This window comes from Ambystoma mexicanum, chromosome 1p (genome assembly GCF_040938575.1).
Source record: "Ambystoma mexicanum isolate Mex_15411 chromosome 1p, UKY_AmexF1_1, whole genome shotgun sequence".
NCBI lineage: Eukaryota > Metazoa > Chordata > Amphibia > Caudata > Ambystomatidae > Ambystoma > Ambystoma mexicanum.
The window spans coordinates 539,702,062-539,727,979 of record NC_090921.1 but is presented as its reverse complement, the minus strand read 5'-3'; the positions used below and the strand labels follow the sequence as shown (position 1 = coordinate 539,727,979).

General features: G+C 47.4%; 1 protein-coding gene across 6 annotated transcripts in view; it reads right to left on the bottom strand.

The window, feature by feature from the left end:
• Positions 1-25,918, bottom strand: part of UNC13A (unc-13 homolog A) — a 541,202-nt gene that overhangs the window by 303,142 nt on the left and 212,142 nt on the right. For all 6 annotated transcript variants that reach the window (XM_069649468.1, XM_069649472.1, XM_069649467.1 and 3 more), the window contains exons 2-4: positions 14,424-14,453; positions 2,277-2,376; positions 1,268-1,385 (exon numbers count right to left, since the gene is read on the bottom strand). In XM_069649468.1, the coding sequence (XP_069505569.1) occupies positions 1,268-1,385; positions 2,277-2,376; positions 14,424-14,453 (248 nt within the window). The remainder of the gene's footprint in view (positions 1-1,267; positions 1,386-2,276; positions 2,377-14,423; positions 14,454-25,918) is intronic.

Genomic DNA, 25,918 nt, shown 5'->3' with positions numbered 1-25,918 from the left:
CATCACTAGAGAGCAAATGGGATGCAGGCAAGAAGGCAAACATGCAGAGTAACCTATGGCACTCTCCAGGAAATTCCCAAGGCACACAATAATGACATAGAGGCAGTGCCATGTAGCTGTTCCATAAAGGTCTCTCCAAACATTCATTGGCTCCCACTGACCGAGTGCACCACGGTATTCCAACTGACCCTCACATCGCTGCAACAGAAGAGCAAAGGAAGGACTCGGGCAAACCCATTTCAAGCTCCACAGTAGCAGTCCAGTGCAACCTGGAGCACCCTTAAACCTTTACTGGCCGTATTGCAGGCGTGAATACCCATGAAGCTTACAGCGGAATAGCAATATATAGGCAACTTTATGGCCAAGGAAGAACTGAACCTACCACTAGGCAGACAACTTGCCCCCACCGCAATAGGCCACTTCTTTCAAGATGACTGGTTTGATGGAGCCCTCCCACTCCGATTTCCACAACACTGTATCCTGGAAGTACAAGTCCCATAGTGCAAAGGGAGTGAATCAAAATTACTGTACAAGGCAGGCCTGGCTGAGATAGACTGTGATGCTCACACCTGACGGGCTGCACGCATCCCATTCTACAGTCTACCCAACCTGTAGGGTAGTGTTGCTGTTAACGGGGTAACTCGACAGGATACATGCAACCTGAAGGATAGCTAGCACACACAGCAATGCCCGGTGACAACGGGGTAACTCCACAGGATACATGCAACCCGAAGGACAGATAGCACACACACACAGCAATGCCCAGGGACAATGGGGTAACTCCACAGCATACATACAACCTGAAGTATAGACAGCACACACAGCAATGCCCGGTGACAACGGGGTAACTCCACAGGATACATGCAACCTGAAGGACAGATAGCACACATACAGCAATGCCTGGGGACAATGGGGTAACTCCACAGGATACATGCAACCTGAAGGACAGATAGCACACACAGCAATGCCCGGTGATAATGGGGTAACTCCACAGGATACATGCAACCTGAAGGATAGATAGCACACACAGCAATGCCTGGTGACAACGGGTAACTCCACAGGATACATGCTACCTGAAGGATAGATAGCACACATACAGCAATGCCTGGGGACAATGGGGTAACTCCACAGGATACATGCAACCTGAAGGACAGATAGCACACACAGCAATGCCCGGTGATAATGGGGTAACTCCACAGGATACATGCAACCTGAAGGATAGATAGCACACACAGCAATGCCCGGTGACAGGATACGTTCACCTTACCTCATTCGACTGCCTGATGGTGCCCAGCGGAATCCACACCGTGCCCACCATGGTGTCCCAGATTAGGCCCTTGTTCCACACTTCAACAGTCAACCCCAAGTCCAAGCGATTAATTTCACTGAAAGGAAAGAAAATATTGATAGTCTCCACCACTGTCCATCCCATCCCTTCTTGGCATTGTCAGGTACCCGGGGGCCACCACCCAACCAGCTTGCAGCCCCACTGGGGCACTCCTAAAAGGAAGGTTGCATTGCAGGGACTGGGACCACCGACGCAGATGCAGAAATATTGGAAAAGTGAGGGAGAAGAAGACATGTTTTGGTAGAGGTGATGCTGTTGTGGAGAAGTGAGGATGAGTGGGAGAGGTTAGGAGGAAGATGTCAAAATGAGGGTGGGAGATGTGGGGGTGTGGGCGGAAGAAGACGGCGCGGGAGCTAGTAAGGGAGGGAGAGAAGAGAGGATGAAGGCAGAAGGTGCTGGATTCAGCCGTGAAGGAAGGAGAGTGTGGGTTAGGAAGAAGTATGGAAGACAGAATGCGAACTAAGAATAAGGAGAGGATAAACACACGTGATGGGGAGAAAGGAGGGTAGCATGGAAGACACGAGGAGAGGGGTGAAGAGAGGAGGGTGAGGAAATTAAGTTGAGAACAATGTGAGGAGCGCAGACCAATAGTGGGGGTGAGCGGAAAAAACGAGGTTAAATTAGCAGGTGTGCATGGGAAGAAGGGACGGGGACCAAGAGAGTGAATGGAAAAGGTGATGGTACAGTGAAAACATGAATTGGAGGGAATGAGGGGCGATGAAGACGGAGACATGAGAATGGGAAGGGACTGAGGATGAGGGTGTGGTATAATTGAGGCTGTGGAGGGTTCATGGCAATCTATGCAATGAATTAGAGGGAGGTAGAAAAGGGCTGTACATTAGTGCCAGAAGGGAGGAAGTTGGAAGAGCAGAGTAAAGGGAAACCTCTTTCTGCACCTAAGAGTGGGATAGGGAGAGATTGTACTCACAACATGAAATCCTGCTCCCAGCATGGGAGGTTCCCCCGCACCGTGACTGTTGTGCTCTTGACATTCTGTACCTTCAGAGTTACGTAGGCGTTAAATTTTTCTGAAACATAGACACAATTCGAGCAATATTGGCATCAAACCACCTCAGATGGTGCATTTCTGTGACCTCCACCGCTAGCCACTTTCAGGTGTGTTGCAGTGACCACTAGCTCTATGGCTGTTCACGGGTGCGTGAATGTGGTGTCACCAGAAATTAGCATATCAAGGTGCCCTCTCAAAAAAGTGGGGGGACTACGTCCACCCGCGTGTACCCTCGACTTGATCCCTCGCTGGACTGCTTTGTACTTTCTTTGGGATATTTCAGGGTGTAAGATAGCCAGCCATGGTGTCAGAGCCAGGCAAGGCTGTGTCTCACCTGCTGCTGCTCCCCGCATCTCCCACTGAGTCTGTTTAGAGCAGTTGGCTCCAACTTCACGGTTTGAGAAGGCAGCAGAAGGTCAACCCGTCAAGTGTCTTTAGTACCTTACGCTAGTTTGGGTTTAAAAGAATAAACCACAGTGGCTGTGGAAATAGGCGATGGTCTGTCTGCCCACTGTGACTAGGGGAGGTGCGATGGCTGCCCTGCATAAGCGCCATAGTGCACCAAATATTCGGTCAATAGTCTAGGGTAAAAAAGGGGCTCACAAGAACATTGGGTTGATTTGCTAGTAGCGAGGCTGAAGTCTCAGGCTGTACTCTGGAGTACTTTGTGGAAGGCAGATGAGCGGGCTCACGTAACTTGAAAGCACGGAGATGCAATTTCAATAAGTAAATAGGATTTTAAACGGATATTATCTGAATCTAACATTTCATTTACAAAAGGAAAAAACCCATCTTAACCTAGTCAAAACTACAGATAGTAGAATACATTGTTGTACAAAACCTGTAATTGATATTAAAACAATAGTAAAAGTGGGCAGCAAAAGAGATGTAATGTACCTCTGCGGGCCGCAATGCCAAAGAAATGCAGACAGCCCTCACAATGAGTTGGTTCAGAAGACTGATGGCATCATCTCACCACAACCGTGTGAAGGAAATTGAAAACAAATCTGGGCAGAGTACAGGCATAATGTGGACTTACTGGTAGCAAAGCTTATGTGAGCTGGCACTTTTAGAGAGAATGGCCTTTATTCTCGGGTCACACCAACAAACGTGTTTGTAGTGCCTGTGTGTACTATTCCCCGGTAAAGAAGATGTTCACACCAACACACACACACGCTCTTCTTTACAAACATTGCAATAACAATACACCCTGGTTTAAGGTTAATCAGGGAGGTTACAATTGGTATCTTCTTCAAAAGGATTTCCTCTGTAAATGATACTTTCAGGTAGGCGTGTGTGCCATCTGCACACCGGTGGAGGGCAACTCCCTTTATGGTCACCTCAATTCCCGGCAGCTCCATGTAAAGATTGAAACACATGGGTGATAGGACTGACTCCTGGGAACACAGACTGCACTGTTTTGGCACATTCACATCTAGCTGCCAGAAAGGAAGAACAGTCCTGAAGGACCATGTGCCAAGAGCCATGCAAACACATCACATGAGAAACCGTACCGCTGGATCCTGTGTGTCAAATGCAGCAGAGACATCCAGCAGCACAGGGAAACAGACATCTTCCCCATCCAGCTCACTGAAGGCATCTTTGTGAGGAATCCAACCATCCGCAAGGTGGATGTGTGCTCGCCTGGTTTTTTAAAAAATGTTTAAAAGATATGACTGATGGTAGATGAACCTCTGGGAAATGTGTAGGGCTAATCCACACACATTTTCCTATGCTCACCGCACGACATACACATAGACCTGTGGACTCTGGGTGGACACAACCAAAAACACTGTCACCCCTGTCATATTTAGTTGGGATATGACAGCCAAGAGTACATCAAGGCATCTCAGAAGGGGGAGGGCAAAACCTTCCTCCTGCCATGGCCAGCCTAATTTACTAACAAAGGCTCCATCAAACCCGCCTGTCCTTTGTTAGCTCTGCTTGTGGCAGCTGTGCCTATTAATCAGAGTTAATTCAAACAGGCACTCCCTTAAACATCTCCCAGGGAACAGAGCGAGATACTGAATGAATCCAGAGGACCCTCCAGCAGCTCCAGGACAGCCCACAGTGTGCCCTGCTAGGCTCTGCAGCAAGCTTCCTAGGTGGGAAGTGCCAGAGAGTCTCTGAACCAAACCATGGACAAGGCAGTTGCTTGCAACACTCTCTTCCACTTTGGGCCGTCTGCCTTAAAGAATGACACAAGCCCAGTGAAGAAACTACGAGGGGTGCATCGACAAGCATCCACCGACATCCGCCATAAAGGACATTTTTGAGCCAGTCGAGCCCCTCGAGCTGCAACCGACTGCACAGCTGACTGTTACTCTGCAGTCGCTATCGCCATTCGAGACGCCTTGACCAGTTCTTCAGACCCGCCCACCAGCAGACAGAAAATGATTCCTGATCCCAAGCCGCCATGTAGGCCAGCCTGCAGCTGTCCGTCCAGCCTCGCTCGCCCAACTGCCTGCCGCTTGATACCCGCAGCTGCCTCCCATCTTGAACTCTGTCGCAGAAGCTGCAAAGCGCCCTGAAACTGACTCTACACTTTCGAGCACCAATAACTTCTCCAAGCACAAGGTACATTGTGGTTCTGTGCCCCTGGTCCTTCTCCAAAGGCCCCTAGTGACAATTTAGGACCCATTGCCCTCTTTGTGCTGAAAACAAGTATCCTTGAACTACTGCGATTAATTACCCTCTTGCCGGTATCCAGAGTGCATCCCTTTTCCTTCTATGAAACGGTCTGTCCTCTGCATTCCTTTACAGGGTGAGTTGTATTTTGTAGTGTGCTAGAACTGTCTGTTGGATAATAATAAAGTAGATATGTGTATATAACTTGGACTGGACAGTCCCTTTCATCATTGGGTAATAATTGTATTTTCTCTGTGTTGCAACTAATCCACGACATCGCAGAGATAAGCCTGCCGTTTTGGACAAAAAGGTTTATTTATTTTATTTATTTTTATTTATTTTTGTTTATAATTTGCTTGTGTTTCCGATCTGTTCAGATCCCTTCTGGTGTACTCAAGGTGTGGGGCTGATTGATGGTTTAGAAACTGATATTCATCAATGGACCATTGGTGCCCTGGGAAGTTGATTCATCACAATCGTCGACCACAGGAAGCGCTGCCGTTTCTGAACTGCACTGAGGGCGAAAACCAGATGGATGAGATCCTAAAGCCTCATGGTGCCTAATTGTGCTTTATGATGAACTTGTACAGCTTTGTTAATAGTCTTAACCAAGAATTATAACTAAGAAATTGAACAATAATCGGTGTCAAAACGGGCTTTCTAAAGCAATGGTGATATAGGACAGCTAGTGCCGTAGTAAGTTGCCACTTTAAAGATCCTGCGGTGCCAGCCATGCATTGCTAACTTGGGGAGACCTTCACTCCAAGAAATGCCACCCCGAGCCGCAGAACTGTGGCACTGAACAGCTGGGTCCCTATGTAATTCAGGCCTCAGCGGAGCTGCCCGCTGACCTCAAATATTGTCCTCTCAATCAGTGCCAGTCCCATCCCTGTCCCATACACTGGTCGGTCTCCTCTCTAGGTCTCTCGGTTTCTCTCTGTCTCCCTTTCTCTCTGTCTCTAGGTCTCTGTCTCTCTCTCTCTCTCTCTGTTACTTGGTCTCTCTCTGAATGTTTCTCTGTGTTTCTCAGTCCCCTTCTGTCTCTGTCTGTCTCTCTCTGTCGCCCTCTCTCTCTTGAGCTACTCCTTCTCTCTGTCTCTCAGTCTCTCTCTCTCTTGCTCTCTCTCTGTCTCTCTATTTCTCTCTGTCTTTCTCAGTCTCTGTCTCTCTCTGTCTCTCTCTCTCTTGGTCTATCTCTCCGTCTCCCTGTCCGTCTCTGTCTCTATCTGTTTCTGTCTTTATCGGGCTCTCTACCTTTGTCTCTCTATGTCTCTCTGTTTCTCTCTGTCTCCCTCTCTCTCTTTGGCTACTCCATCTCTCTGTTTCTTGGTCTCTCACTCTCTCTCTTGCTCTCTCTCTCTGTCTGTCTCTCTATTTCTCTCAGTCTTTCTCAGTCTCTGTCTGTCTCTCTCTCTGTCTGTCTCTCTCTCTCTCTCTCTACCTCTGTCCCTCTCTCTCTCTCTCTGTCTCTTCCTCTCTCTGTCTCTCTCTGTCCCTCTCTCTCTCTGTCTGTTTCTCTCTCTCTCTCTCTCTCTCTCTGTCTCACTCACTCTCTGTCTCTTGGTCTCTCTCTCTCCGTCTCTGTCTCTATCTCTCTCTATTTCTGGCTCTCTCTGGCTCTCTACCTCTGTCTCTCTGTCTCTCTCTCTGTCTCTCTCTCTCTCTTTCGGTCTATCTCTCCGTCTCCCTGTCCGTCTCTGTCTCTATCTGTTTCTGTCTTTATCAGGCTCTCTACCTCTGTCTCTCTATGTCTCTCTGTGTCTCTCTGTCTCCCTCTCTCTCTTTGGCTACTCCATCTCTCTGTTTCTTGGTCTCTCACTCTCTCTCTTGCTCTCTCTCTCTGCCTGTCTCTCTATTTCTCTCAGTCTTTCTCAGTCTCTGTCTGTCTCTCTCTCTGTCTGTCTCTCTCTCTCTTGGTCTCTCTCTCTTTCTCCCTGTCCGTCTCTGTCTCTCTCTCTCTCTCTCTCTCTCTCTCTACCTCTGTCCCTCTCTCTCTCTCTGTCTCTTCCTCTCTCTCTGTCCCTCTCTCTCTGTCTGTTTCTCTCTCTCTCGCTCTCTCTCTCTCTCACTCACTCTCTGTCTCTTGGTCTCTCTCTCTCCGTCTCTATCTCTATCGCTCTCTGTTTCTGTCTCTCTCTGGCTCTCTACCTCTGTCTCTCTGTCTCTCTCTCTGTCTCTTTCTCTCTCTCGCCTCCCCCGCCTATTCGTAAAATGGCTGGCAAGCTCCTTGCGTGCTTTTAGACTACTCTATGGTATAAACACGGCTACGGGAGCACATCTCAGAGCAGCCTGCACTACTAGTTCAATCGATAAAAGCACTCCCACCCCCACCCCACCTGGCTTCACTCTGCTAGCAAGTGGTCTGAGAAAAGTAATTAAAGGAAATGTCAGGCGGCCCACAGCCGAAAAGCAGCTGCTGATCCATTCTCCTAATAGGAAAAACCCAAGGAGCAGGTTAATTTAATGTCAAGGTGGGCGGGGGCATGTTAGGAGTAACGTGTGGCGAGGTGGGATCATGGAACGCGGGAGGGGCTCTGACCCTGCCACGATCAAGCACCTCCACACCCCTGACACGCCTGGGCTCCCTCCAGAGGGAAGCAGAGACGCGAGAGGTCATGGGAGGCTTACACTAAAGTCCAGGTGGGACTAGCAAGGGACGCCTTCCTGTCCCTTCTCTCCAATGCCATGGCATGCGGGAGGCGCCTCGGCTGTTCTATTCCACCTCACTGCGCTTCCCAGACACATCTACCCCGTACATCTCACTGCACAGAAGCCAACACGCCTTTCTATAAATGACATCCAATAACATTCCCGGCTGTGTTTCTTCCCTCCAGTTCAGTACTCGGAATAAAGAACGCCCCTACACATTTCTATCTCCTCCATTTTACAGCCCAAAGACAAGGACATTCTTCAACAGTTCTATGCCTCCTATTTCACTGCACAGCCCGGAAGGAGGAACATTCCCAGACATGTCAATCCCTTCCGTTTGCAACACAAATATAAAAAGACATTCCACAATGTTCTTCTATCCCTTTGACTTCACTGCAAAGCGCGCAACAGGGAACATTCACAGGCATGCGCCTCCCTTTCAATTCAAAGAACTAAGTACAGAACTTTCCCAGACATTTCTACTCATTCCTTTTCACAAAACGAATTAAAAAAAAAAAACATTCATGTACTTTTCTATCCTTCCTTTTCACCACACAACACGGAACAGAACATGCCTATCCGTTTCCATTTCACCGCACAAAACAAAGTACGTTCCCAGATATTTCTACCCCTACTATTTGACAGCATTGAGTAAAGCACATTCGTAGACATTTCTATCCCATCCTTTTCACCACATAGAATGAATAACAAGCCCAGACATTTGTATTCCTTCCATTTAACTGCAGGGACTAAATAACATTCCTGGACATTTCCATTCCTTTTTTTCACAGCACAAAGTAATGAGCGTTCCCAGACATTCCCAGCACTTCTATTTCACCACACTGAATTCAGAACATTCTCAGATATTTGCATCCCTTCCATTTCTCTGTGCAGACGGAAGAACGCTCCCAGACAGAGCAATACCTTCCATTTCACTGCACTGAACAAAGAACGTTCCCGGGCACTTCGATCCTTTCCATTTTAGCTGCACTGATTAAAGAATGTTTTCAGACATTACCTTCCCTTCTATTTCATTGTGTTGAATAAGGAACCTTCCCAGACATTTGTGTGCCTTCTATTTCCTTTCACTAAATAAAGATCACTTCTCTGCCTTCCATTAACTGTACTGGGGCGATATGACCCGAGGTGGCCGGCCAACCCTGTCCGGAATGGCCCGTCACCCACGTTAAGGGCCTGACCAAAGCGAGGGTCCCTTAATGCAGGCGGCAGTGCCGTCACGACAGGATTGGTGTGACGCATCAACTTTCAGGGCACCAATAGGCCAGGGATGAATATCCGTTTCTAAACCATCAATCAGCCCCACACCTCTAGTACACCAGAAGGGATCTGAACAGATTGGAAACACAAGTCAAATATAGACCTCCTTGTCCAACTTTGGTAACATGGATGGAATGGCAGGCTTATCTCTGCAAGGTTGTGTATCGTTGGTTAGTTGCATCTGAACGAACATACAATTATTACCCAGTAATAAAAGGGACTGTCCAGTAAAGGTGGTATACAAATATGTACTTTATTGTTATCACAACAGACAGTTCTTGCACACTACAAATACAAACCACCCTCTAAAGGAAAGCAGAGGACAGACAGTTTCAAAGAAGGAAAAAGGAATCTGGATACTGACAGGACGGTATTCCATATAGTAATTAATCGCAATAGTTCAAGAATACTTGGTTTCAACACAAAGGGAACAATTGGTCGTAAAATGTCACTAGGGGCCTTCAGAGAAGGACCAGGGGGACAGAACCACATGTACCTTGTGCTTGTAGAAGTACTTGGGGCTCGACATTGTACAGTCAGTTTCAGGGGCGAGTGAGGATGGACGGTTGGCTGCCGGCTGGCCTACACGGCGGCTCGGGGTCAGGAATCGGCGCCTCAGTGCTGTTCGATGGATCTCTCTGTGGTTCTTGATTGCAGCAGCAGGTCTACTTTGAAACTGTGACGAGGCAAGATTTTCTGGCGATGTTAATCCACATACTCATATCTTCTGAATGGGGCCCCCCTGCTTGGATGACTACTGTAACACATGCTGTCCCAAAGATGACATTTCACTGTCAAAGCGATACTGAGGGCGGGTGGTGGCTTCAGGTTGATACAGTGCATCTGAAAGGTTGTTGGGATTTCCTGTCTCCTTTGTTAGCCACTGCAGCCAGGATCCATGCGGGCATGTTTGAAGTACACTCTATTAGTATGTTAATTATGTAAATTGCTGCCACCATCTACAGGGCTAAACAAAAGAACAAGGCAGATCCATTGAGCTTTTGTTAGTTAATTAGGCTGGCCATGGCAGGAGGAAGGTTTTGTCCTCCCCCTTCTGAGATGACATGGAGTACTCCTGGCTGTCATATCCCAACTAAATATGACGGGGGACTGCATCTGTAGGCTTTGTCCACCCAGACTACACAGGTCTATGTGTATGTCGTGTGTTGAGCATAGGAAAATGTGTGCGGATTAGCCCCACACATTTTCCAGAGATTGATTTATCATCATTCAATTTCATTTAAAATTTCAAAAAAGCCCAGGCGAGCGCACTCTCACCGTGCGGGTGGTCGACTTCCTCACAGTTGGCCAACCGCTGAGGGTTATATCACTATTAGCACTTGTTAAGTTCCCTTCGTGGGTGCTATTGGTGTGTATTTTTTTAAGAGACTTTGCTTGCTGAGCAGCACACCGCCGTTCCCAAGCCTTCTTTCAATGTTGATGATTGTGACAACTCGGGGTTGCATTTTTCGCAATGCAGTCCATCTGCATGGGTTCAGATGCCTGCCTAAGAGCTTTATTTGGAAGGTTTTACCTGTGTAACGAGAAGCAAAGCCCTGGCACGTCTCTATAGCTCTATATCGCTTGCGTCCATAATGCTAGCACAACACACTCGTGACAGGTATATCCTTTCACGGCTCTGCACCTCTTTAATAGCCAAACTCAATCTATTTCAATGACTCCATCTTGGCTTTTCTTTCAAAGGCCCTTAAGGCACACTTGTTTCAATAGCATTTATAAATCTTTCTCAGTCTGTTGCAGATTTGTTATATTTTGATTGGAAAAATATTGCAATTGGCATTTTTGATGTATCATAATTGATTGTAGTTTTGCTTGTATGTTATACTTTTGTATTATTTCATGATTGTCATCGCCCCTTTACACTTTTAAGCTACTTTGTGCTTTATAAAAACACAAAGGGTCTAATTCACAGAAGCGTTTTGTAATGGCAACCCCCCATTGGAAAATGCTGTGTGGATTAGGCCCAAATGCACTAGATCTGGAACCGGCACTGCGGGGCGCATCTCCTTAATGCCCTTGTGCGGCTTCTAGGCACAGTGTAAGGAGGGCCACTACTTGGTGCACATCCGCAGGGCATCTGTGCAGAGACTGGGTCTGGATCTATAGAAGCACGTGTGCAGGGTGCCCAGAACAGGAGTGCAAGGTAGGGGATTGCTTGGCATCATTGCAAGCCTTCTGGGCACGAGTGCTCATTTCTCCAGGAAAGAGGATTACTGAGGCTAACCGGTGCCCATGTCATAGGGCAGTAGTGCAGGAAGTGGCGATGCAAGGGGCAGTTATCAAATGCGCAATCTCGCGCTGGCACTCTTGGGGTTGAAGCTTGTCTGAAGCCACTAGTGGAAGGGTTGTGACTGGCACAGCTCAGATGCAGCTCGCCAGATCACTGGTGCGTGGAATGGCACTTCTCTGGGAGGATCCTAATGGTAAAAGTGCAAGAGCTGAGGCCGGCATTACAAGGCCCTCGTAGAACAAGGGGACAGTCTGGGGCAGGCACGGCCGGTAGGGCAACACCTATGCCTAAGGGTTAGCGCACAAGCTGCCACAATACAGACGTGCGTCAGCAGTATTGCAAATGCAAGATGACCTGTGCAGTGTCCTGGTGTGGAGCAGTGCAGTCTTAAGTTGCAGTATGGGATAATTGTTGCATTGTAAATTTTCAAATATTTTAAATTCCGTCTTTTTTCATCCAGTAGAATTCGTCGAATACAAATTCATCGATTTTTTTCTTTTAATAGATTTCCTCTCCTATAAAGGCGGGGGGAGACCTCCCGCGCCCTTTCTAACCCCAACTTTATTTCTCTTTATAACCCTTACCCACCCCCCCGTCTGCATATTTTGGTGGCAAAATCCAATGACAAATATTCGATTCATTCGTATTCGACGAATTCCCTTGCACAGCAAACTCGCTATCCCTGCTTCATAGCCTAGTCATGCATGCGCGAGGAGTCCCTGCACTTACGCAGGGGTCACACTGTGCTCCCACCTGCGCTGTTACCTGCGCCATCTCATGTAATCCAGCTCTGCTTCTGCCCACCTGCGCTGTTACCTGCGCTATCTTATGTAAGCCAGCCCTGCTTCTGCCCACCTGCGCTGTTACCTGCGCTATCTCATGTAAGCCAGGCCTGCTTCTGCCCGCCTGCGCTGTTACCTGTACGATCTCATGTAAGCCAGCCCTGCTTCTGCCCGCCTGCGCTGTTACCTGCGCTATCTCATGTAAGCCAGCCCTGCTTCTGCCCACCTGCGCTGTTACCTGCGTGATCTCATGCAAGCCAGCCCTGCTTCTGCCCACCTGCGCTGTTACCTGCGTGATCTCATGTAAGCCAGCCCTGCTTCTGCCCAACTGCGCTGTTACCTGCGCTATCTCATGTAAGCCAGGCCTGCTTCTGCCTGCCTGCGCTGTTACCTGCGCGATCTCATGTAAGCCAGCCCTGCTTCTGCCCACCTGCGCTGTTACCTGCGTGATCTCATGTAAGCCAGCCCTGCTTCTGCCCAACTGCGCTGTTACCTGCGCTATCTCATGTAAGCCAGGCCTGCTTCTGCCTGCCTGCGCTGTTACCTGCGCGATCTCATGTAAGCCAGCCCTGCTTCTGCCCACCTGCGCTGTTACCTGCGTGATCTCATGTAAGCCAGCCCTGCTTCTGCCCAACTGCGCTTTTACCTACGCTATCTCATGTAAGCCAGGCCTGCTTCTGCCTGCCTGCGCTGTTACCTGCGCGATCTCATGTAAGCCAGCCCTGCTTCTGCCCACCTGCGCTGTTACCTGCGTGATCTCATGTAAGCCAGCCCTGCTTCTGCCCAACTGCGCTGTTACCTGCGCTATCTCATGTAAGCCAGGCCTGCTTCTGCCCGCCTGCGCTGTTACCTGCGCGATCTCATGTAAGCCAGCACTGCTTCTGCCCGCCTGTGCTGTTACCTGCGCGATCTGATGTAAGCCAGGCCTGCTTCTGCCCGCCTACGCTGTTACCTGCGCAATCTCATGTAAGCCCGCCTACGCTGTTACCTGCGTGATCTCATGTAAGCCAGGCCTGCTTCTCCCCGCCTACGCTGTTACCTGCGCAATCTCATGTAAGCCCGCCTACGCTGTTACCTGTGCTATCTCATGTAAGCCAGGCCTGCTTCTGCCCGCCTGCGCTGTTACCTGCGCGATCTCATGTAAGCCAGCACTGCTTCTGCCCGCCTGTGCTGTTACCTGCGCGATCTGATGTAAGCCAGGCCTGCTTCTGCCCGCCTACGCTGTTACCTGCGCAATCTCATGTAAGCCCGCCTACGCTGTTACCTGCGTGATCTCATGTAAGCCAGGCCTGCTTCTGCCCGCCTGCGCTGTTACCTGCGCGATCTGATGTAAGCCAGGCCTGCTTCTGCCCGCCTGCGCTGTTACCTGCGCAATCTCATGTAAGCCAGCCCTGCTTCTGCCCGCCTGCGCTGTTACCTGCGTGATCTCATGTAAGCCAGCCCTGCTTCTGCCCACCTACGCTGTTACCTGCGCTATCTCATGTAAGCCAGGCCTGCTTCTGCCCGCCTGTGCTGTTACCTGCGCAATCTCATGTAAGCCCGCCTACGCTGTTACCGCGCGATCTCATGTAAGCCAGCCCTGCTTCTGCCCACCTGCGCTGTTACCTGCGCTATCTCATGTAAGCCAGCCCTGCTTCTGCCCGCCTGCGCGATCTGATGTAAGCCAGCCCTGCTTCTGCCCGCCTGCGCTGTTACCTGCGCAATCTGATGTAAGCCAGCCCTGCTTCTGCCCCAGACGGCAACCCAAAGACGATGACACCTTTCACGGGTCACTGGTGTGCAGAACTAAGAATACAAGGAATCAAACCAGTTTAGTGGGAGAACATCTGCGTGTACAAGCGTGCAGGCAGGGAGATAGGCCGTGTGCACAAATAGGCCTGTGAAAAGAGGTTATGCTGGGTCATGAATTGCCCTAAACAGGGTCATCTAGTTCTCACTGTCTAGGGCAGCAGAGAGGGTATGGTTTGGCCCTGTAGCCCAAGTGTAAAGGGATTTATTGCAAACGCTTCTGTTTGCACAATTTCGGACACCGCAATCGCTGTGTGCCTCGCCTCTGCGTTTTGTTTGCTGTGCATTTGTGCATTCTCTAGTCGGTTGAATTTCTGGGTGTGTCGTTTAGCTGGGTCTTCTGGCTGTGGGGTTCCCATTTGGAAACGACACATGTTATGGGAATAAGGCGCGTGGCTAGACCCTGGAGAGGTATGCCTCTCGGCACAAGGTTGCCTACACTCTCAGCAGATAGCAACACAACAACTTCACAGATGTTATGCATAATACAGTATCGGCACAGTGCACATTTATGTTTGGTGCAGAATAGTTGGCTAGTAGTTCCCTAAAACTCCCCTATCCCCCTCTCTCTCTCTCTCTCTCTCTCTCTCTCTCTCTCTCACACACACACACACACTCTCTCACTCTCTCTCGCTCTCTCTCTCTCCCTCTCACACACACACACACTGAAATGAAAAAAAAGTCCCTTACCTTGGGGACCGTCAAACTTTGCTTTCTTGACTGTAAAGAGACAAAAAAAGCACATTACACTCAATTGGAATCCAATAGCACGAAACATGCAGACAAGCCAGATGTATAAAGTATACAATGTTCATATTGAATCCTATGTATTGAATCCCCATATATAAAATCTTTTATCTTGAAAACCTTTATAGTGAATGTATTTGGGTGGCACGAACAACAGCCAACCCTTCCAAAGCGTCCTGGAGTAAAGCTCGCCACATGGCTCCATGACTGGACAGGCAAAGGGGCAGGGTTACGGCCACCAGCCTAGGGAATGGGCAAGGCTTGCCAAGCCACGGAGCCCTCTCTGATCTTTCCAGAAGCCCCACAATGTCATGTGAGCCTGACACAAGCTAAGCCGGGATGTCTAGTGAGCGGCAGGAACTGCTGGTCAGAACCATGCATTGGCGAAGCATGAAGGGATGGCTTTTCTGAAGTCTGACACAATCCTTGCTGGACCAGGGAGGGCCAAAGGCTTCGGCGCCTTACGCCTACACTCGTGCCACAACTTGCCACAGAGGTGTTCGCATCGTAGAGGTGGATAGTAACATATGAAAAGCAGGCAGTGGAGCTGTCCGTGCATGTGCTGGATTACATGTATGCAGACAATGATTTGTTTTTGACATCTAAGTACCCTGGGAAGTAAAAGAAATATGGGGCCTGTCTCCCTCCTTATCTGAGCGCGCATTACACAAGAAATCGGGGACACGTGCTGTATGATCAGTGGTGTTCAAGAGATGTTCTTTTTACTGGTATACCAAAGTGTAGTTGCAGCTGACACTCGTTTTGCGCATGCGTGCTGTTCTGTTTCAAAGTTCGTACACTGATAAACATTTACACACATTTATTGTGTAGAAAGTACTAAAAGAACAGAATGCTCAAGCAAGTCCATACTAATATAGCATTTTAAACTAAAGCACAATCTATATTTACGTATAAGTCAAAAGTTGTGCGTGGGTTTGTGGCGTGAAGCGTTGTTCCTCATACAATTTCACACTGTTTCACCAATCTGCACCTACCTTTGCATAGTTACCTGTTAGGACCCTCTGGACACTACTGGCTACATGACATGTGGACACCCCACCCCTTTCCCTGGATTCCAGCACAACTCTAAATTTGTTTTTGGTTTTGTGGCTTGGCGAAGCGTTGTTCCTCCTACAATTCCACACCGTTTTGCCAATCTGCACCAAACTTTGCAGAGTTACCGGTTATGACCCTGTGGACATTACTGGGCACATGTCATCCGGACACCCCAGCCCATTCCCTGGATTCCAGCACAACTCTAAATTTGTTTTTGGTTTTGTGGCTTGGCGAAGCGTTGTTCCTCCTACAATTCCACACCGTTTTGCCAATCTGCACCAAACTTTGCAGAGTTACCGGTTATGACCCTGTGGACATTACTGGGCACATGTCATCCGGACACCCCAGCCCATTCCCTGGATTCCAGCACAACTCTAAATTTGTTTTTGGTTTTGTGGCTTGGCGAAGCGTTGTTCCTCCTACAATTCCACACCGTTATGCCAATCTGCACCAAACTTTGCAGAGTTACCGGTTATGACCCTGTGGACATTACTGGGCACATGTCATCCGGACACCCCAGCCCATTCCCTGGATTCCAGCACAACTCTAAATTTGTTTTTGGTTTTGTGGCTTGGCGAAGCGTTGTTCCTCCTACAATTCCACACCGTTTTGCCAATCTGCACCAAACTTTGCAGAGTTACCGGTTATGACCCTGTGGACATTACTGGGCACATGTCATCCGGACACCCCAGCCCATTCCCTGGATTGCAGCACCTAGCCCATTCCCTGGATTGCAGCACCTTTACACATGAGACTGTTGCCTGACATCGGTGAAACATCAATGTGGTCGTAGAAGGACTGCTCCTCAACCCTAAAATGTATGGTTTCTGGAACATTTGCACCACAATGCACCACAATGAACTGCACCACACCTGGGTGAAGCAACAGGTGGGGAGAGAGCACAGTAGGTCTCAGTGTGCAGCAGCACACCAACTCTCGCCTCCCTCCAACGTCTGCTACTGGGTATGTCAGCCAGCCGCACGCTCAGTCCCAGTGCAGTTTACTTCAGAGTACAATAAGCGAATCGGAACAGCGACCCACGGGATCATTGATTTTCAACAATTGATGAGTGTTGTCATGTCTGTCTAAAGCCTGCCTGGGATTGATCCACTAGCCCATTGAATTCCACATGGTGGAGGATTTATTTGTATACGTGGCTCACCAAGATTTTTGCAGGATAGGGTCTGTCTGATATTGCCCAGTATTTGGTGGGGTCATATATTTTTCCTGCCTCGTTTTTTAGAAGTGGTTTATTTGTATGTTTTTCCAGTCTTAAGTGATTATTTCATTAAAGTTTGGAAGTAGAGGGCTGCTGTTTTATTGGCGAGTGGCTGTTTGTAGACGTCTGGTAGGCAAGGGTTGCTGGGCTGCAGATCCTCACCTGCTGGTAAATCAAAAGGTGTATGGACAGCTCAGTGCTGATGAAAGACCGGTAGGACTGTGGTAGAATAAGTAGTCCCCGGTCATACTTTCTTTTGGCTGGGAAGTCATTGACAAACACAAGTATTAGTTCAAAGGTTCAGATTTTCTTCGCAAAGATCAACGCAGGATGGTGGGATAAATGCAAAATATTCCTAATTGAAATAAAGAAAATCACTAACTATTCCTAAAAAGAAGAAAGGATTGGCAGGCTGTGGAAGGGTTTAGATAGGGGTTGGCCGTTGTTTCTCGAGGGAGACGGGAAGGGGAAAACTCAAGCCCACCCTCCCGTTTCCGCACTAAAATAAATATTTTCACATTGAGATTTCCCTGCATAAAAACAGCCAATCAGGTGTCAGGTGGGCTCTGCCCGAGACCTACAGACCTCATGGAGGTACCAGACTCTCCTGCAATCCTCCCTCTCCCAAGCAGGGCACTCCCCTCTGCCACTGGGCACAGAGGGCTCTCCACAAGCTGTCTTCTTTCAATGTGTTTTACAACTTTAAACGATTTACTGGGCCCAAACAGAACAGGGAACTCAGTGAAACCCTCAACAAAGGCAAACGTTACACCAAGAAGCGAGCTCGACAGATTGCTTTTGAAATTAAGATCAACTACACAGCTATATTTACATTTTATTTCTGCAAAAGCAGGACTTCGTACTCATTCTGGAAATCTAGTCATTCTCCCTTTTCTTGAGCTGGGAGGACAGTTCACACCACGAGGGTCTGGCTGACCCTGGGGAAGTTCTCATCTTGGCCTGCTGAGGACATGTGTAGTAGTCGGCCCCACTGGTAATAATCCAACAATCGTCTCTATTCATACATGTGACATGATGATGTGTTCACCCCCCTGTCCCTCCACCCCGTACCCGACAGATCAGCTCAGCGCAAGCCCTCGGGGGACCCTTTTTAATTCGTCGAAAATCGGGGTCAGGGCTTGTCGGACCCAATTCAGCATACACTCAGTTTTTGCACAAATATGAAAGAGCAGAAGAAAAAAAATCAATTCTTGGTCGATCACAAGGCCAGTGAGGCGTCGGTGTGAGTCGATGAAACCAAGGAACAAAATTGAAGGAACAATAACACACAATTCACAGGCGTTCACAGGCCCGTGATTGCGTTGGGATCCGGCACCGACTGCCTGCACATGATGTGAAACACTGCTGTTTGCAGGTATTGTAGCATTAATGGGCCGCGGTTGAGGATGGGCGGAGTTATTAAGCTGAAAACGTCCCTCTCGTCCGAAGTGATAGAACTCCGTGGAACGGGAGAGCTCGCCACTTAAGGCCATTGCTAGCCTGGTGAGCCTCCCCACCTGGCCCTTAACGCCATTGGCACCCCGTCGCAAAGTCTGGGGTGCTGGTGGTGTTTTTCTTTTAAGGGAAATTGACCTGTGCATCGTGCGTGCCGATTTCCCAGCAAACAAGTGGGGTCACTGAAAATGGCATCGAGAGCTCAAGCTGGCTGCAGGAGAGGCAATGGAATCCAGGCAGGCGTTCATTGCTGGATTCAACCTCCATTCCTGGCCTCCTGATTGGCTGACACCTCTCCTGCGGGCACTAATGAGGTGATATAACACGAGGCCGGGCGACAGGGCTGATAACTTTCTGCTGCCCGAATTAAGGGACTGAGCAAACCGATGGTCTTTTAACGCGGGTGGTGGTGCCATTACCAGAAGGGTCGGGCCGCCAAGGCGTGTTATATTGCGATTAGCACTCATGATTCATAGACAAAGGTGCTGCCCACTTTTGGAAGAGCAAATAAGGGAATTTGACCTTCTAGTCACGTGAAGCCCGTTTTCAGTGTTGGTGGCGGGAAAGGGGACTGACACTGACAATAGAGGGTTTGCTGCTGCGCAGGTCATTTTCGAAAGCCTCTGCCCCCACGTCTTTTGGGGCTGCTAATGGCGATGGGAGGGGGGATTTGGATTCCAGGAGCTGGCGGGGCAGGACATTGGAGCAGAGGTAAACATATCACGGACATTGGTTTTCCAAAGCTGCTGTTCCTGGTAGCTCTATCTTTTTGATACAAAAGGTACCACATGCTCAATATTCCATCTTTCAAAATATATCCATATCATTGGGCCTTATCATCATATGCCCTCCTTGTACAGCGCTTCGTGCTTTCACAGATATGTTGGCGCTTATAACACCCAATGCATAATAAATGCACTCAAACAAGTTAGATTATTGTTTGCGGAATCTTTGACAGTGCAATAGTTTTCTTTTTTTATCTCTTTATTTCCATTTTTTTTTAACAAAATGTAACAACAAACAAACACCACACAAGTAACATATGCAATTCAGCCTTATAAGTAAATAACAATCAGAATAAAAAGTAATAGCACTTTTGAAGTAAAAAATGAATCCAAGTCACTAACATCTAACAATGGCTTTCCAAATAACTGATGAGAAGAAAAAAGAACATGGGACGTGACCAGACGCATACACACATTACAAACATCCACCCTACTAGACGACATCAAGCACATTCTCATACACTCTGTCTAATCTTCAGTCATAACATTCATTAAAGTCAGTGCAATAGTTTTCAACATAATAGTTTATCAAAATTTTAAAAAATGATATATGTGCAGCTAAACTAGTCAGTGATTGCAGCAATCAGACATCTACTGCCGGGGCTGTAACTCTATTGCATCCACTCCCAATTTCCTGATCTCGTAGCTAAAGTTACATAGTTACTAAGTAACTCCAAGTCCTGGGATCTCCCACTTGGTCATTCCTGGTGTTTTAGCCAACAGTACTTTGGATCCTGGGTCTTGTTGTAGGCTTTACCTATTATGAGAAATTTGAAACTACAAGGCCAGAATACAAAGTGATGGTGTCTGGAAATTCAAAAGAGGTTCAAGGTGTTACACATGAGATCGTGACTACGTGAGAACCATGAAGAAGAAAAAAACCTTCACTGAGAAATATTGTTTTAAAACTGTCTATTTCGTCACTCAATATCTCTTCAAATACAAAAATGAAGTACTTTAAGTGGTCTTGTGATAGGTTTGTTCACTTTGACAGAGCGATTGCTGGGGGAGAGGCCTCACTTTTCCATTTGACACAAACATTAAGGGTCTGATTCATGGAATCTTCTGCATGGGGCAAAGTGACTTTTCCACGCTTTAAACAATAAAATAAAAGAACAAAATATAAACATAAGGTTCCCAAGAAGGTGCCTTTCCCAGAACCAACATTAGGTGCAGAAGGCTGGTCTCATTGTGCAATTCCTCGTGTTTTCATCAATGGATTGAAGTTCCCAGGCTGCCGGGCCATGAGGGACAATTACATCATAGAGGCACTTTCTCCCACCATTCCTCCCACAGTAGTAGTCAAGGGTAACACACTAAAGTGGAATTGTGTGAATACATTTTGCTGATTTAATTCTTGTGCCCAGAATTAATATTCTGCTGGGAACTCTCCGGGAGCTAGTGTGTTGCAGTGTCATCAACACCTGCATGCAGTTCATAATTGAACCATGTTTAGAAGATTTGCTGGAAACCATTTCAGGGAATCCATAACATAGACTTAATCCACCTTTATAATATGAGCCAAGCAAGTTATCACATAGGGCTGTGGCTCCACATGATCTCACAGATATTATTTCCTGTGAGCGATGAAGCCTTATTGGTCCATATAGAAATGCAGAACAGGATTGGACCTGATTGTATCCTTCCAGAAACCAACCAGTTTCCCTATGTAACGTGTACACTAAGCCTAGCACACAAGTCAAGAAACTGCTTCAAGGTTTGGATGCGATGCACCTGCCATGGGTGGCCATTTGCATTCAATTTCCATGGAATTCACAGTTGTGATTGGGGCTGTGATTGCTTTAGCAACCCCAAGCATCCCCATGGCTACTGAAGGCTCTGCATCAGTTCTTTGAATTCATTGAAAGCCCACCAATAGCCCATTACAGCTTCTTTCCAAAGAGGGCTCTCTTCCTTCACAGCGAGGAAATCCTGCGGCCTGACCTGCTAAGACTTGGATACTTCATCTGTCTGCCTGCTGTCTAAAGAAGTGACCCTGCTTCGAAAGGAGAAGCCTGCTGCCCGGAGCCACAATCTCCCCCTGCCACTCTGCACCATTTGCCAGCCAGCAGAGTGGAGGCGGGCCCTGTAGGGCGAAAGCCCTGCAGATACACATTGGGGAGCAATGTCGGCAGTATCAAACCCAGAGCCCATGGTGAGCGACAGGTAATCTCCAACTTGGTAAGACGCTCTACCTGCCTCCCGCAGCTAAGAAACCTTGCACACTACAGGGTGGTGGATGTGCCTGTTGACAACATTCCCTGTTGAGACCCAAATACTGCCTGTGAAGCACCATTGAGAGCGTGTGCCTGCTGCACAACTCGTTGGTCTGAAATCACTAACTAAACAGCCCTGTAGCAGTTAACTACTGAATAAATGCCCATTTCTGTGCCCAAATACCAAGGTGTGGCCTTGTCCAGGTGAACTGATAGTTACACCTTCAGGTCATACGCTGGTAAGAACTTTATCTTCATAGGACTGCGGTCACATCGTCATTTCTCCAGGGGAATTGGCCCAGCCTTCTCTTCAACAGATTCTGGATTTGGCACTGGCACTCCCACTGGACTAGGAGACCCACTGGTAATGAAGAAGTAGTCTTTCCACTTTCTTGATCCCTCTGTGCTGTTTCCTGACAGCCACAAGATGCCCTGCTTCTTACACCAAGGAGGCACACAAGAAAGTGTAACCGCTAGGCTTCTGCCTTAGGAAATAGGGAGGGGCCACTGGAACACCATAACTACAAACCTCCAAAAACCAATGGCATTTGTGATTGCACGGTCTGGAAACAACACCAGAATGAGTTTCTGCCTGTCTGTGTTGTCCTGCCTGTCCTTCCCAAAGACTGAAGCATCCGTCTCAGAAATAAGGCCGCAAACCAGAAATATGAACCCATATGGTTCCTCGAAGATATGCAGGGGATTTAAAAACCTAACCCCTGGTTAAAGAAAGGTCTCCTTGCTATAGAAAAGGAGCACCGCCTTGCCTAACATTGACTCTCTCTTTTTCCGTGGCTGTGGTTGCTCAGATTGCCCAGAGTTATGCAAAACCTTCCACTCATCACTTTTTTGGTTATATGCTCATTTTACGATTAAAGATTTCACCTCTTTTTTTGGGATACTTCTTTTTTTTGGGAGCAAGTAATGAGTTCTCACTTTTTGAATGTTTACTTTTTCTTGGGAGCAAGTAATGAGTTATTATTCTTTAAAACTGGCTCTGATTGGACATTCATCTATCTTTATTGACCCTGTTGCATTGCCTTTACAATATTATGTTATGTTGATTTATACGGTGCACCGCTACCCCCCAAGAGCAGCCTCCAGGCACTCAAGTGGCTCTGCAAGAGAAGAGGGCTGGGTGTGTTAGTGGGGATAGGACGATAGAATAGGTTCGGAACCAGGAGGAAATGGCATCTGTGACCATTGTCGTGCATGTAGGAGTTGGATCGGGAAGCCCAGTGTGTTGTAACTCAGGGCCTCGGGTGTGTGCTAGTGTTTGTTTTTTGCTTGTGTGTCCTGTGATGTTAGGTTGTGGTTAGCGGTCTTGCACGCTTGCTAAATGTATCCATAAGGGTCCAGAGTCACTGATGGTAGTGAGGTTTGGATATATTGTGTTAGTGCGCGTTTGTGTAGTGTTAATGGACTATTTGCAGGGGTGTTCCCTCTAGTGTTATTTCCAGGGTCTTGGAGAGTTGTTAGGGTGTGGGCATGAGATTAATTGTTGGTGTGTTTATGTGTAGTGTGGCTACCTCCTAGCCATGTGTAGTGGCGTTGGTTATGTTGGAGGTTCAAGATGGGGGAAATGTGTTAGTAACTCGGTCGGTTTTACTATGCCTCTGGCGTGAGTCTCTGGTTGCCGCTCAATGGTATCTACCAATATGCCTGCATCAAAATCTATTTTAGTTTAAGTTCCTTCAATACGTTAGGTTTGGCAATTGCCTTCAGAAATAAAAGCTGTGTCAAACAAATGTTTTTAAAGGCTTATAACTCGGGAATGCTATTAAGCGTTAAAAGTGGCCAGTCATGGTAAAAGGTGATGATTATGCATGGTTCTGGGGCGCTGAAACAAACTGCAAGTGGTAGGTGCATCTTTCTGTGGAGCTAAGACTGCTTGGCAAAAATCGTGCTTGTTTTAGGCTTTAAAACGCTGGGCAGATTTCGGCCGGTCGTTCCGCTTTCTACACATCCTTCGATGTAAATGAGAAGCAAAAATGACAAGTCCACGGGAAAATTATACGATGTAAATGAGAAGTCTGCGTGTGAGTTAACTCATGAAGTACTGATGAGGTTTCTAATAACTATTCAGCTAATTTAATGAAACGTTGTGTGGTCTACACCATCTCTTCCTGTTTAAAAAAAAACACAATTCACGTGACAGTTCTGACAGGCGACGCTCAGGAAACGTGTAATCAGGAATTCATTACGTGAAAATGTTCACTGTCGCTCAGTGATGACATTGATGGGGAGGGGAGGGGTTGAGTGCTTCTAAAGCAAAGATGTTCCTTACGCACGTCACGTGAGCCACGCCATGCCGTTTTTGGGGACTTGATTTGCTTATTTGTGGTAAATTCCCATGCTCGTTTTAAATACATCGACGCAATTGCTTTTATTTGAGACTATGCTGCAGCCTGACCGACTTCGATGGGACAAAAAACAATGAAGAGAACTCTATAAGAATTCCCGAAGCCAAAGCGACCAGTACCCATTAAAACAAGCACTACCTGTGCAATACCATGATGAATACCTGTGCATCTGAGTGACTTGTTTCATTCAGGGCGTTTCTGGTGCAAGTCAAAACCTATCCGAAGCTTGTTGCCGTTTCTGCTGTTTTACCGTGCCAGCCTATCAACTTCTTAGAAAGTAAACCACGCAGGAGCCGCACGTATAAGCCACTTAGCACAACGGGCTAGGAGTATATGTGAGTGGTCTGTCCTGCAAATGAGGACCCCCAGTAGGTGAACACTGTATCGGCAGTGCAAAGTCACTTTTCAGAAGTGCACAGTCACTTTGAACCGTGCAAAAAATTCCATGAATTAGGCCCTTAAACGGGAAGACTAATGGAAGCAATACTGCTTATCACATATAGAAGACAGCAAACATATCAACAGGTATTCAGTATGTGCAAACCAGGATACAATAGATATTGCTTAGATTCAGTGTCAGACATCCAAACCCTGGCACACAGGTCTACTGTAAGGATCTGGTCTTATCCTGCATCCTAATGGAATCTGGAGTGAGTGTCATGATTGACAATGGAATGTTACTGTTTAGAATGTTTATGTGTGACTGGTGTTCTCTTGAAGGAGTTGAGAGATGTAACCTGAGAGAGAGGATGCCGGTGCTTGTCTACGAGAACTGGACTTTACCATCTGATGAATAATGACTCTATAAACGGGATGTTACACTTGGAAACTGATTAAAGAAGTTACTCATCCACACCTTGATGTCAAAGTCATTTTGCTAAAACCCAGAACTCCACATTGGCGACGAGGATGGTGGATGACTCTGACATCAAGGTGTGGATGAGTAACTTCTTTAATCAGTTTCCAATGTAACATCCAGTTTCTAGAGTCATTATTTATCAGATGGTAAAGTCCAGATCTCATAGACAAGCACCAGCATCCACTCTCTCAGGCTCAACTCCCTCAAGAGAACACCAGTCCACATAAACATTCTAACCAGTAACATTACATTGTCAATCATGACACTCACTCCAGATTCCATTAGGATGCAGGATAAGACCACATCCTTACATATCTCCCCTCCTTCGAGATATCAAAAAGACAACCAGTTAACTCAAGCATAACAACTATATACAGCACACACACGCACACACAAACACCCACAAGTTCGATGCACCTGCATAGTTTTGTTTTTTGTTTGTCAGTCTGCGCCCATCAGCCTTCGGGTATCAGGTGCGCATTACAAATCCTTTAACATAACATAACATAACATAACAATATAGGAAGTGGTTAGCAGAATGTTCTTAGTTTGGAGAGATGATGCAGGTGCATCAAACTTGTGGGTGTTTGTGTGTGCGTGTGTGTGCTGTATATAGTTGTTATGCTTGAGTTAACTGGTTGTCTTTTTGATATCTCTAAGAAGGGGAGATATGTAAGGATCTGGTTTTATCCTACCTCCTAATGGAATCTGGAGTGAGTGTCATGATTGACAATGGAATGTTACTGTTTAGAATGTTTATGTGTGACTGGTGTTCTCTTGAAGGAGTTGAGAGATGTAGCCTGAGAGAGAGGATGCTGGTGCTTGTCTATGAGAACTGGACTTTACCATCTGATGAATAATGACTCTAGAAACTGGATGTTACACTTGGAAACTGATTAAAGAAGTTACTCATCCACACCTTGATGCCAGAGTCATTTTGCTAAAACCCAGAACTCCACATCTACCTTTCATCCACTTACAAAAGCAGCCCCATAGAGCTTTGCAGAGAAACAAGCCTTCTGTACAGTGCTATAAAGCCTGTGGCATCAAAGACGACCTGAATGTGCTGTATCCTTCATAGAGGATGGATCCACTAAGGTACAAAGTTGTACGCCAGGTGCAGTTAATTGCATATACATTTACACTGACCGTCTCAACAGAGGGCATCAGAGCCGCCGGCATTTAAAGGGGCCCAGACCGAAGGCAGCACAATGTATCTGGTGCCGCCCACCACATGCCCCTCCAATAGAACCTGGGCCTTGGTTGCTCTGCCATAGCTTTAATGGTGATCTAAGAAAGATGTATGGCCACGTGTGGCCTCCACAGGCAAAGCACTGCACATTAGTCAACTTTAACATTACTAGCTAATGTGTCCACAGGCAATTCTCTCCTGGTACCAGGAGCTGAGGAAAAGCCTGACTACCACTTCTGGGGAAGTACAGATCTTTCTGCAAGCTTTGTTAAACTATTAATCAGTCTGAGAAT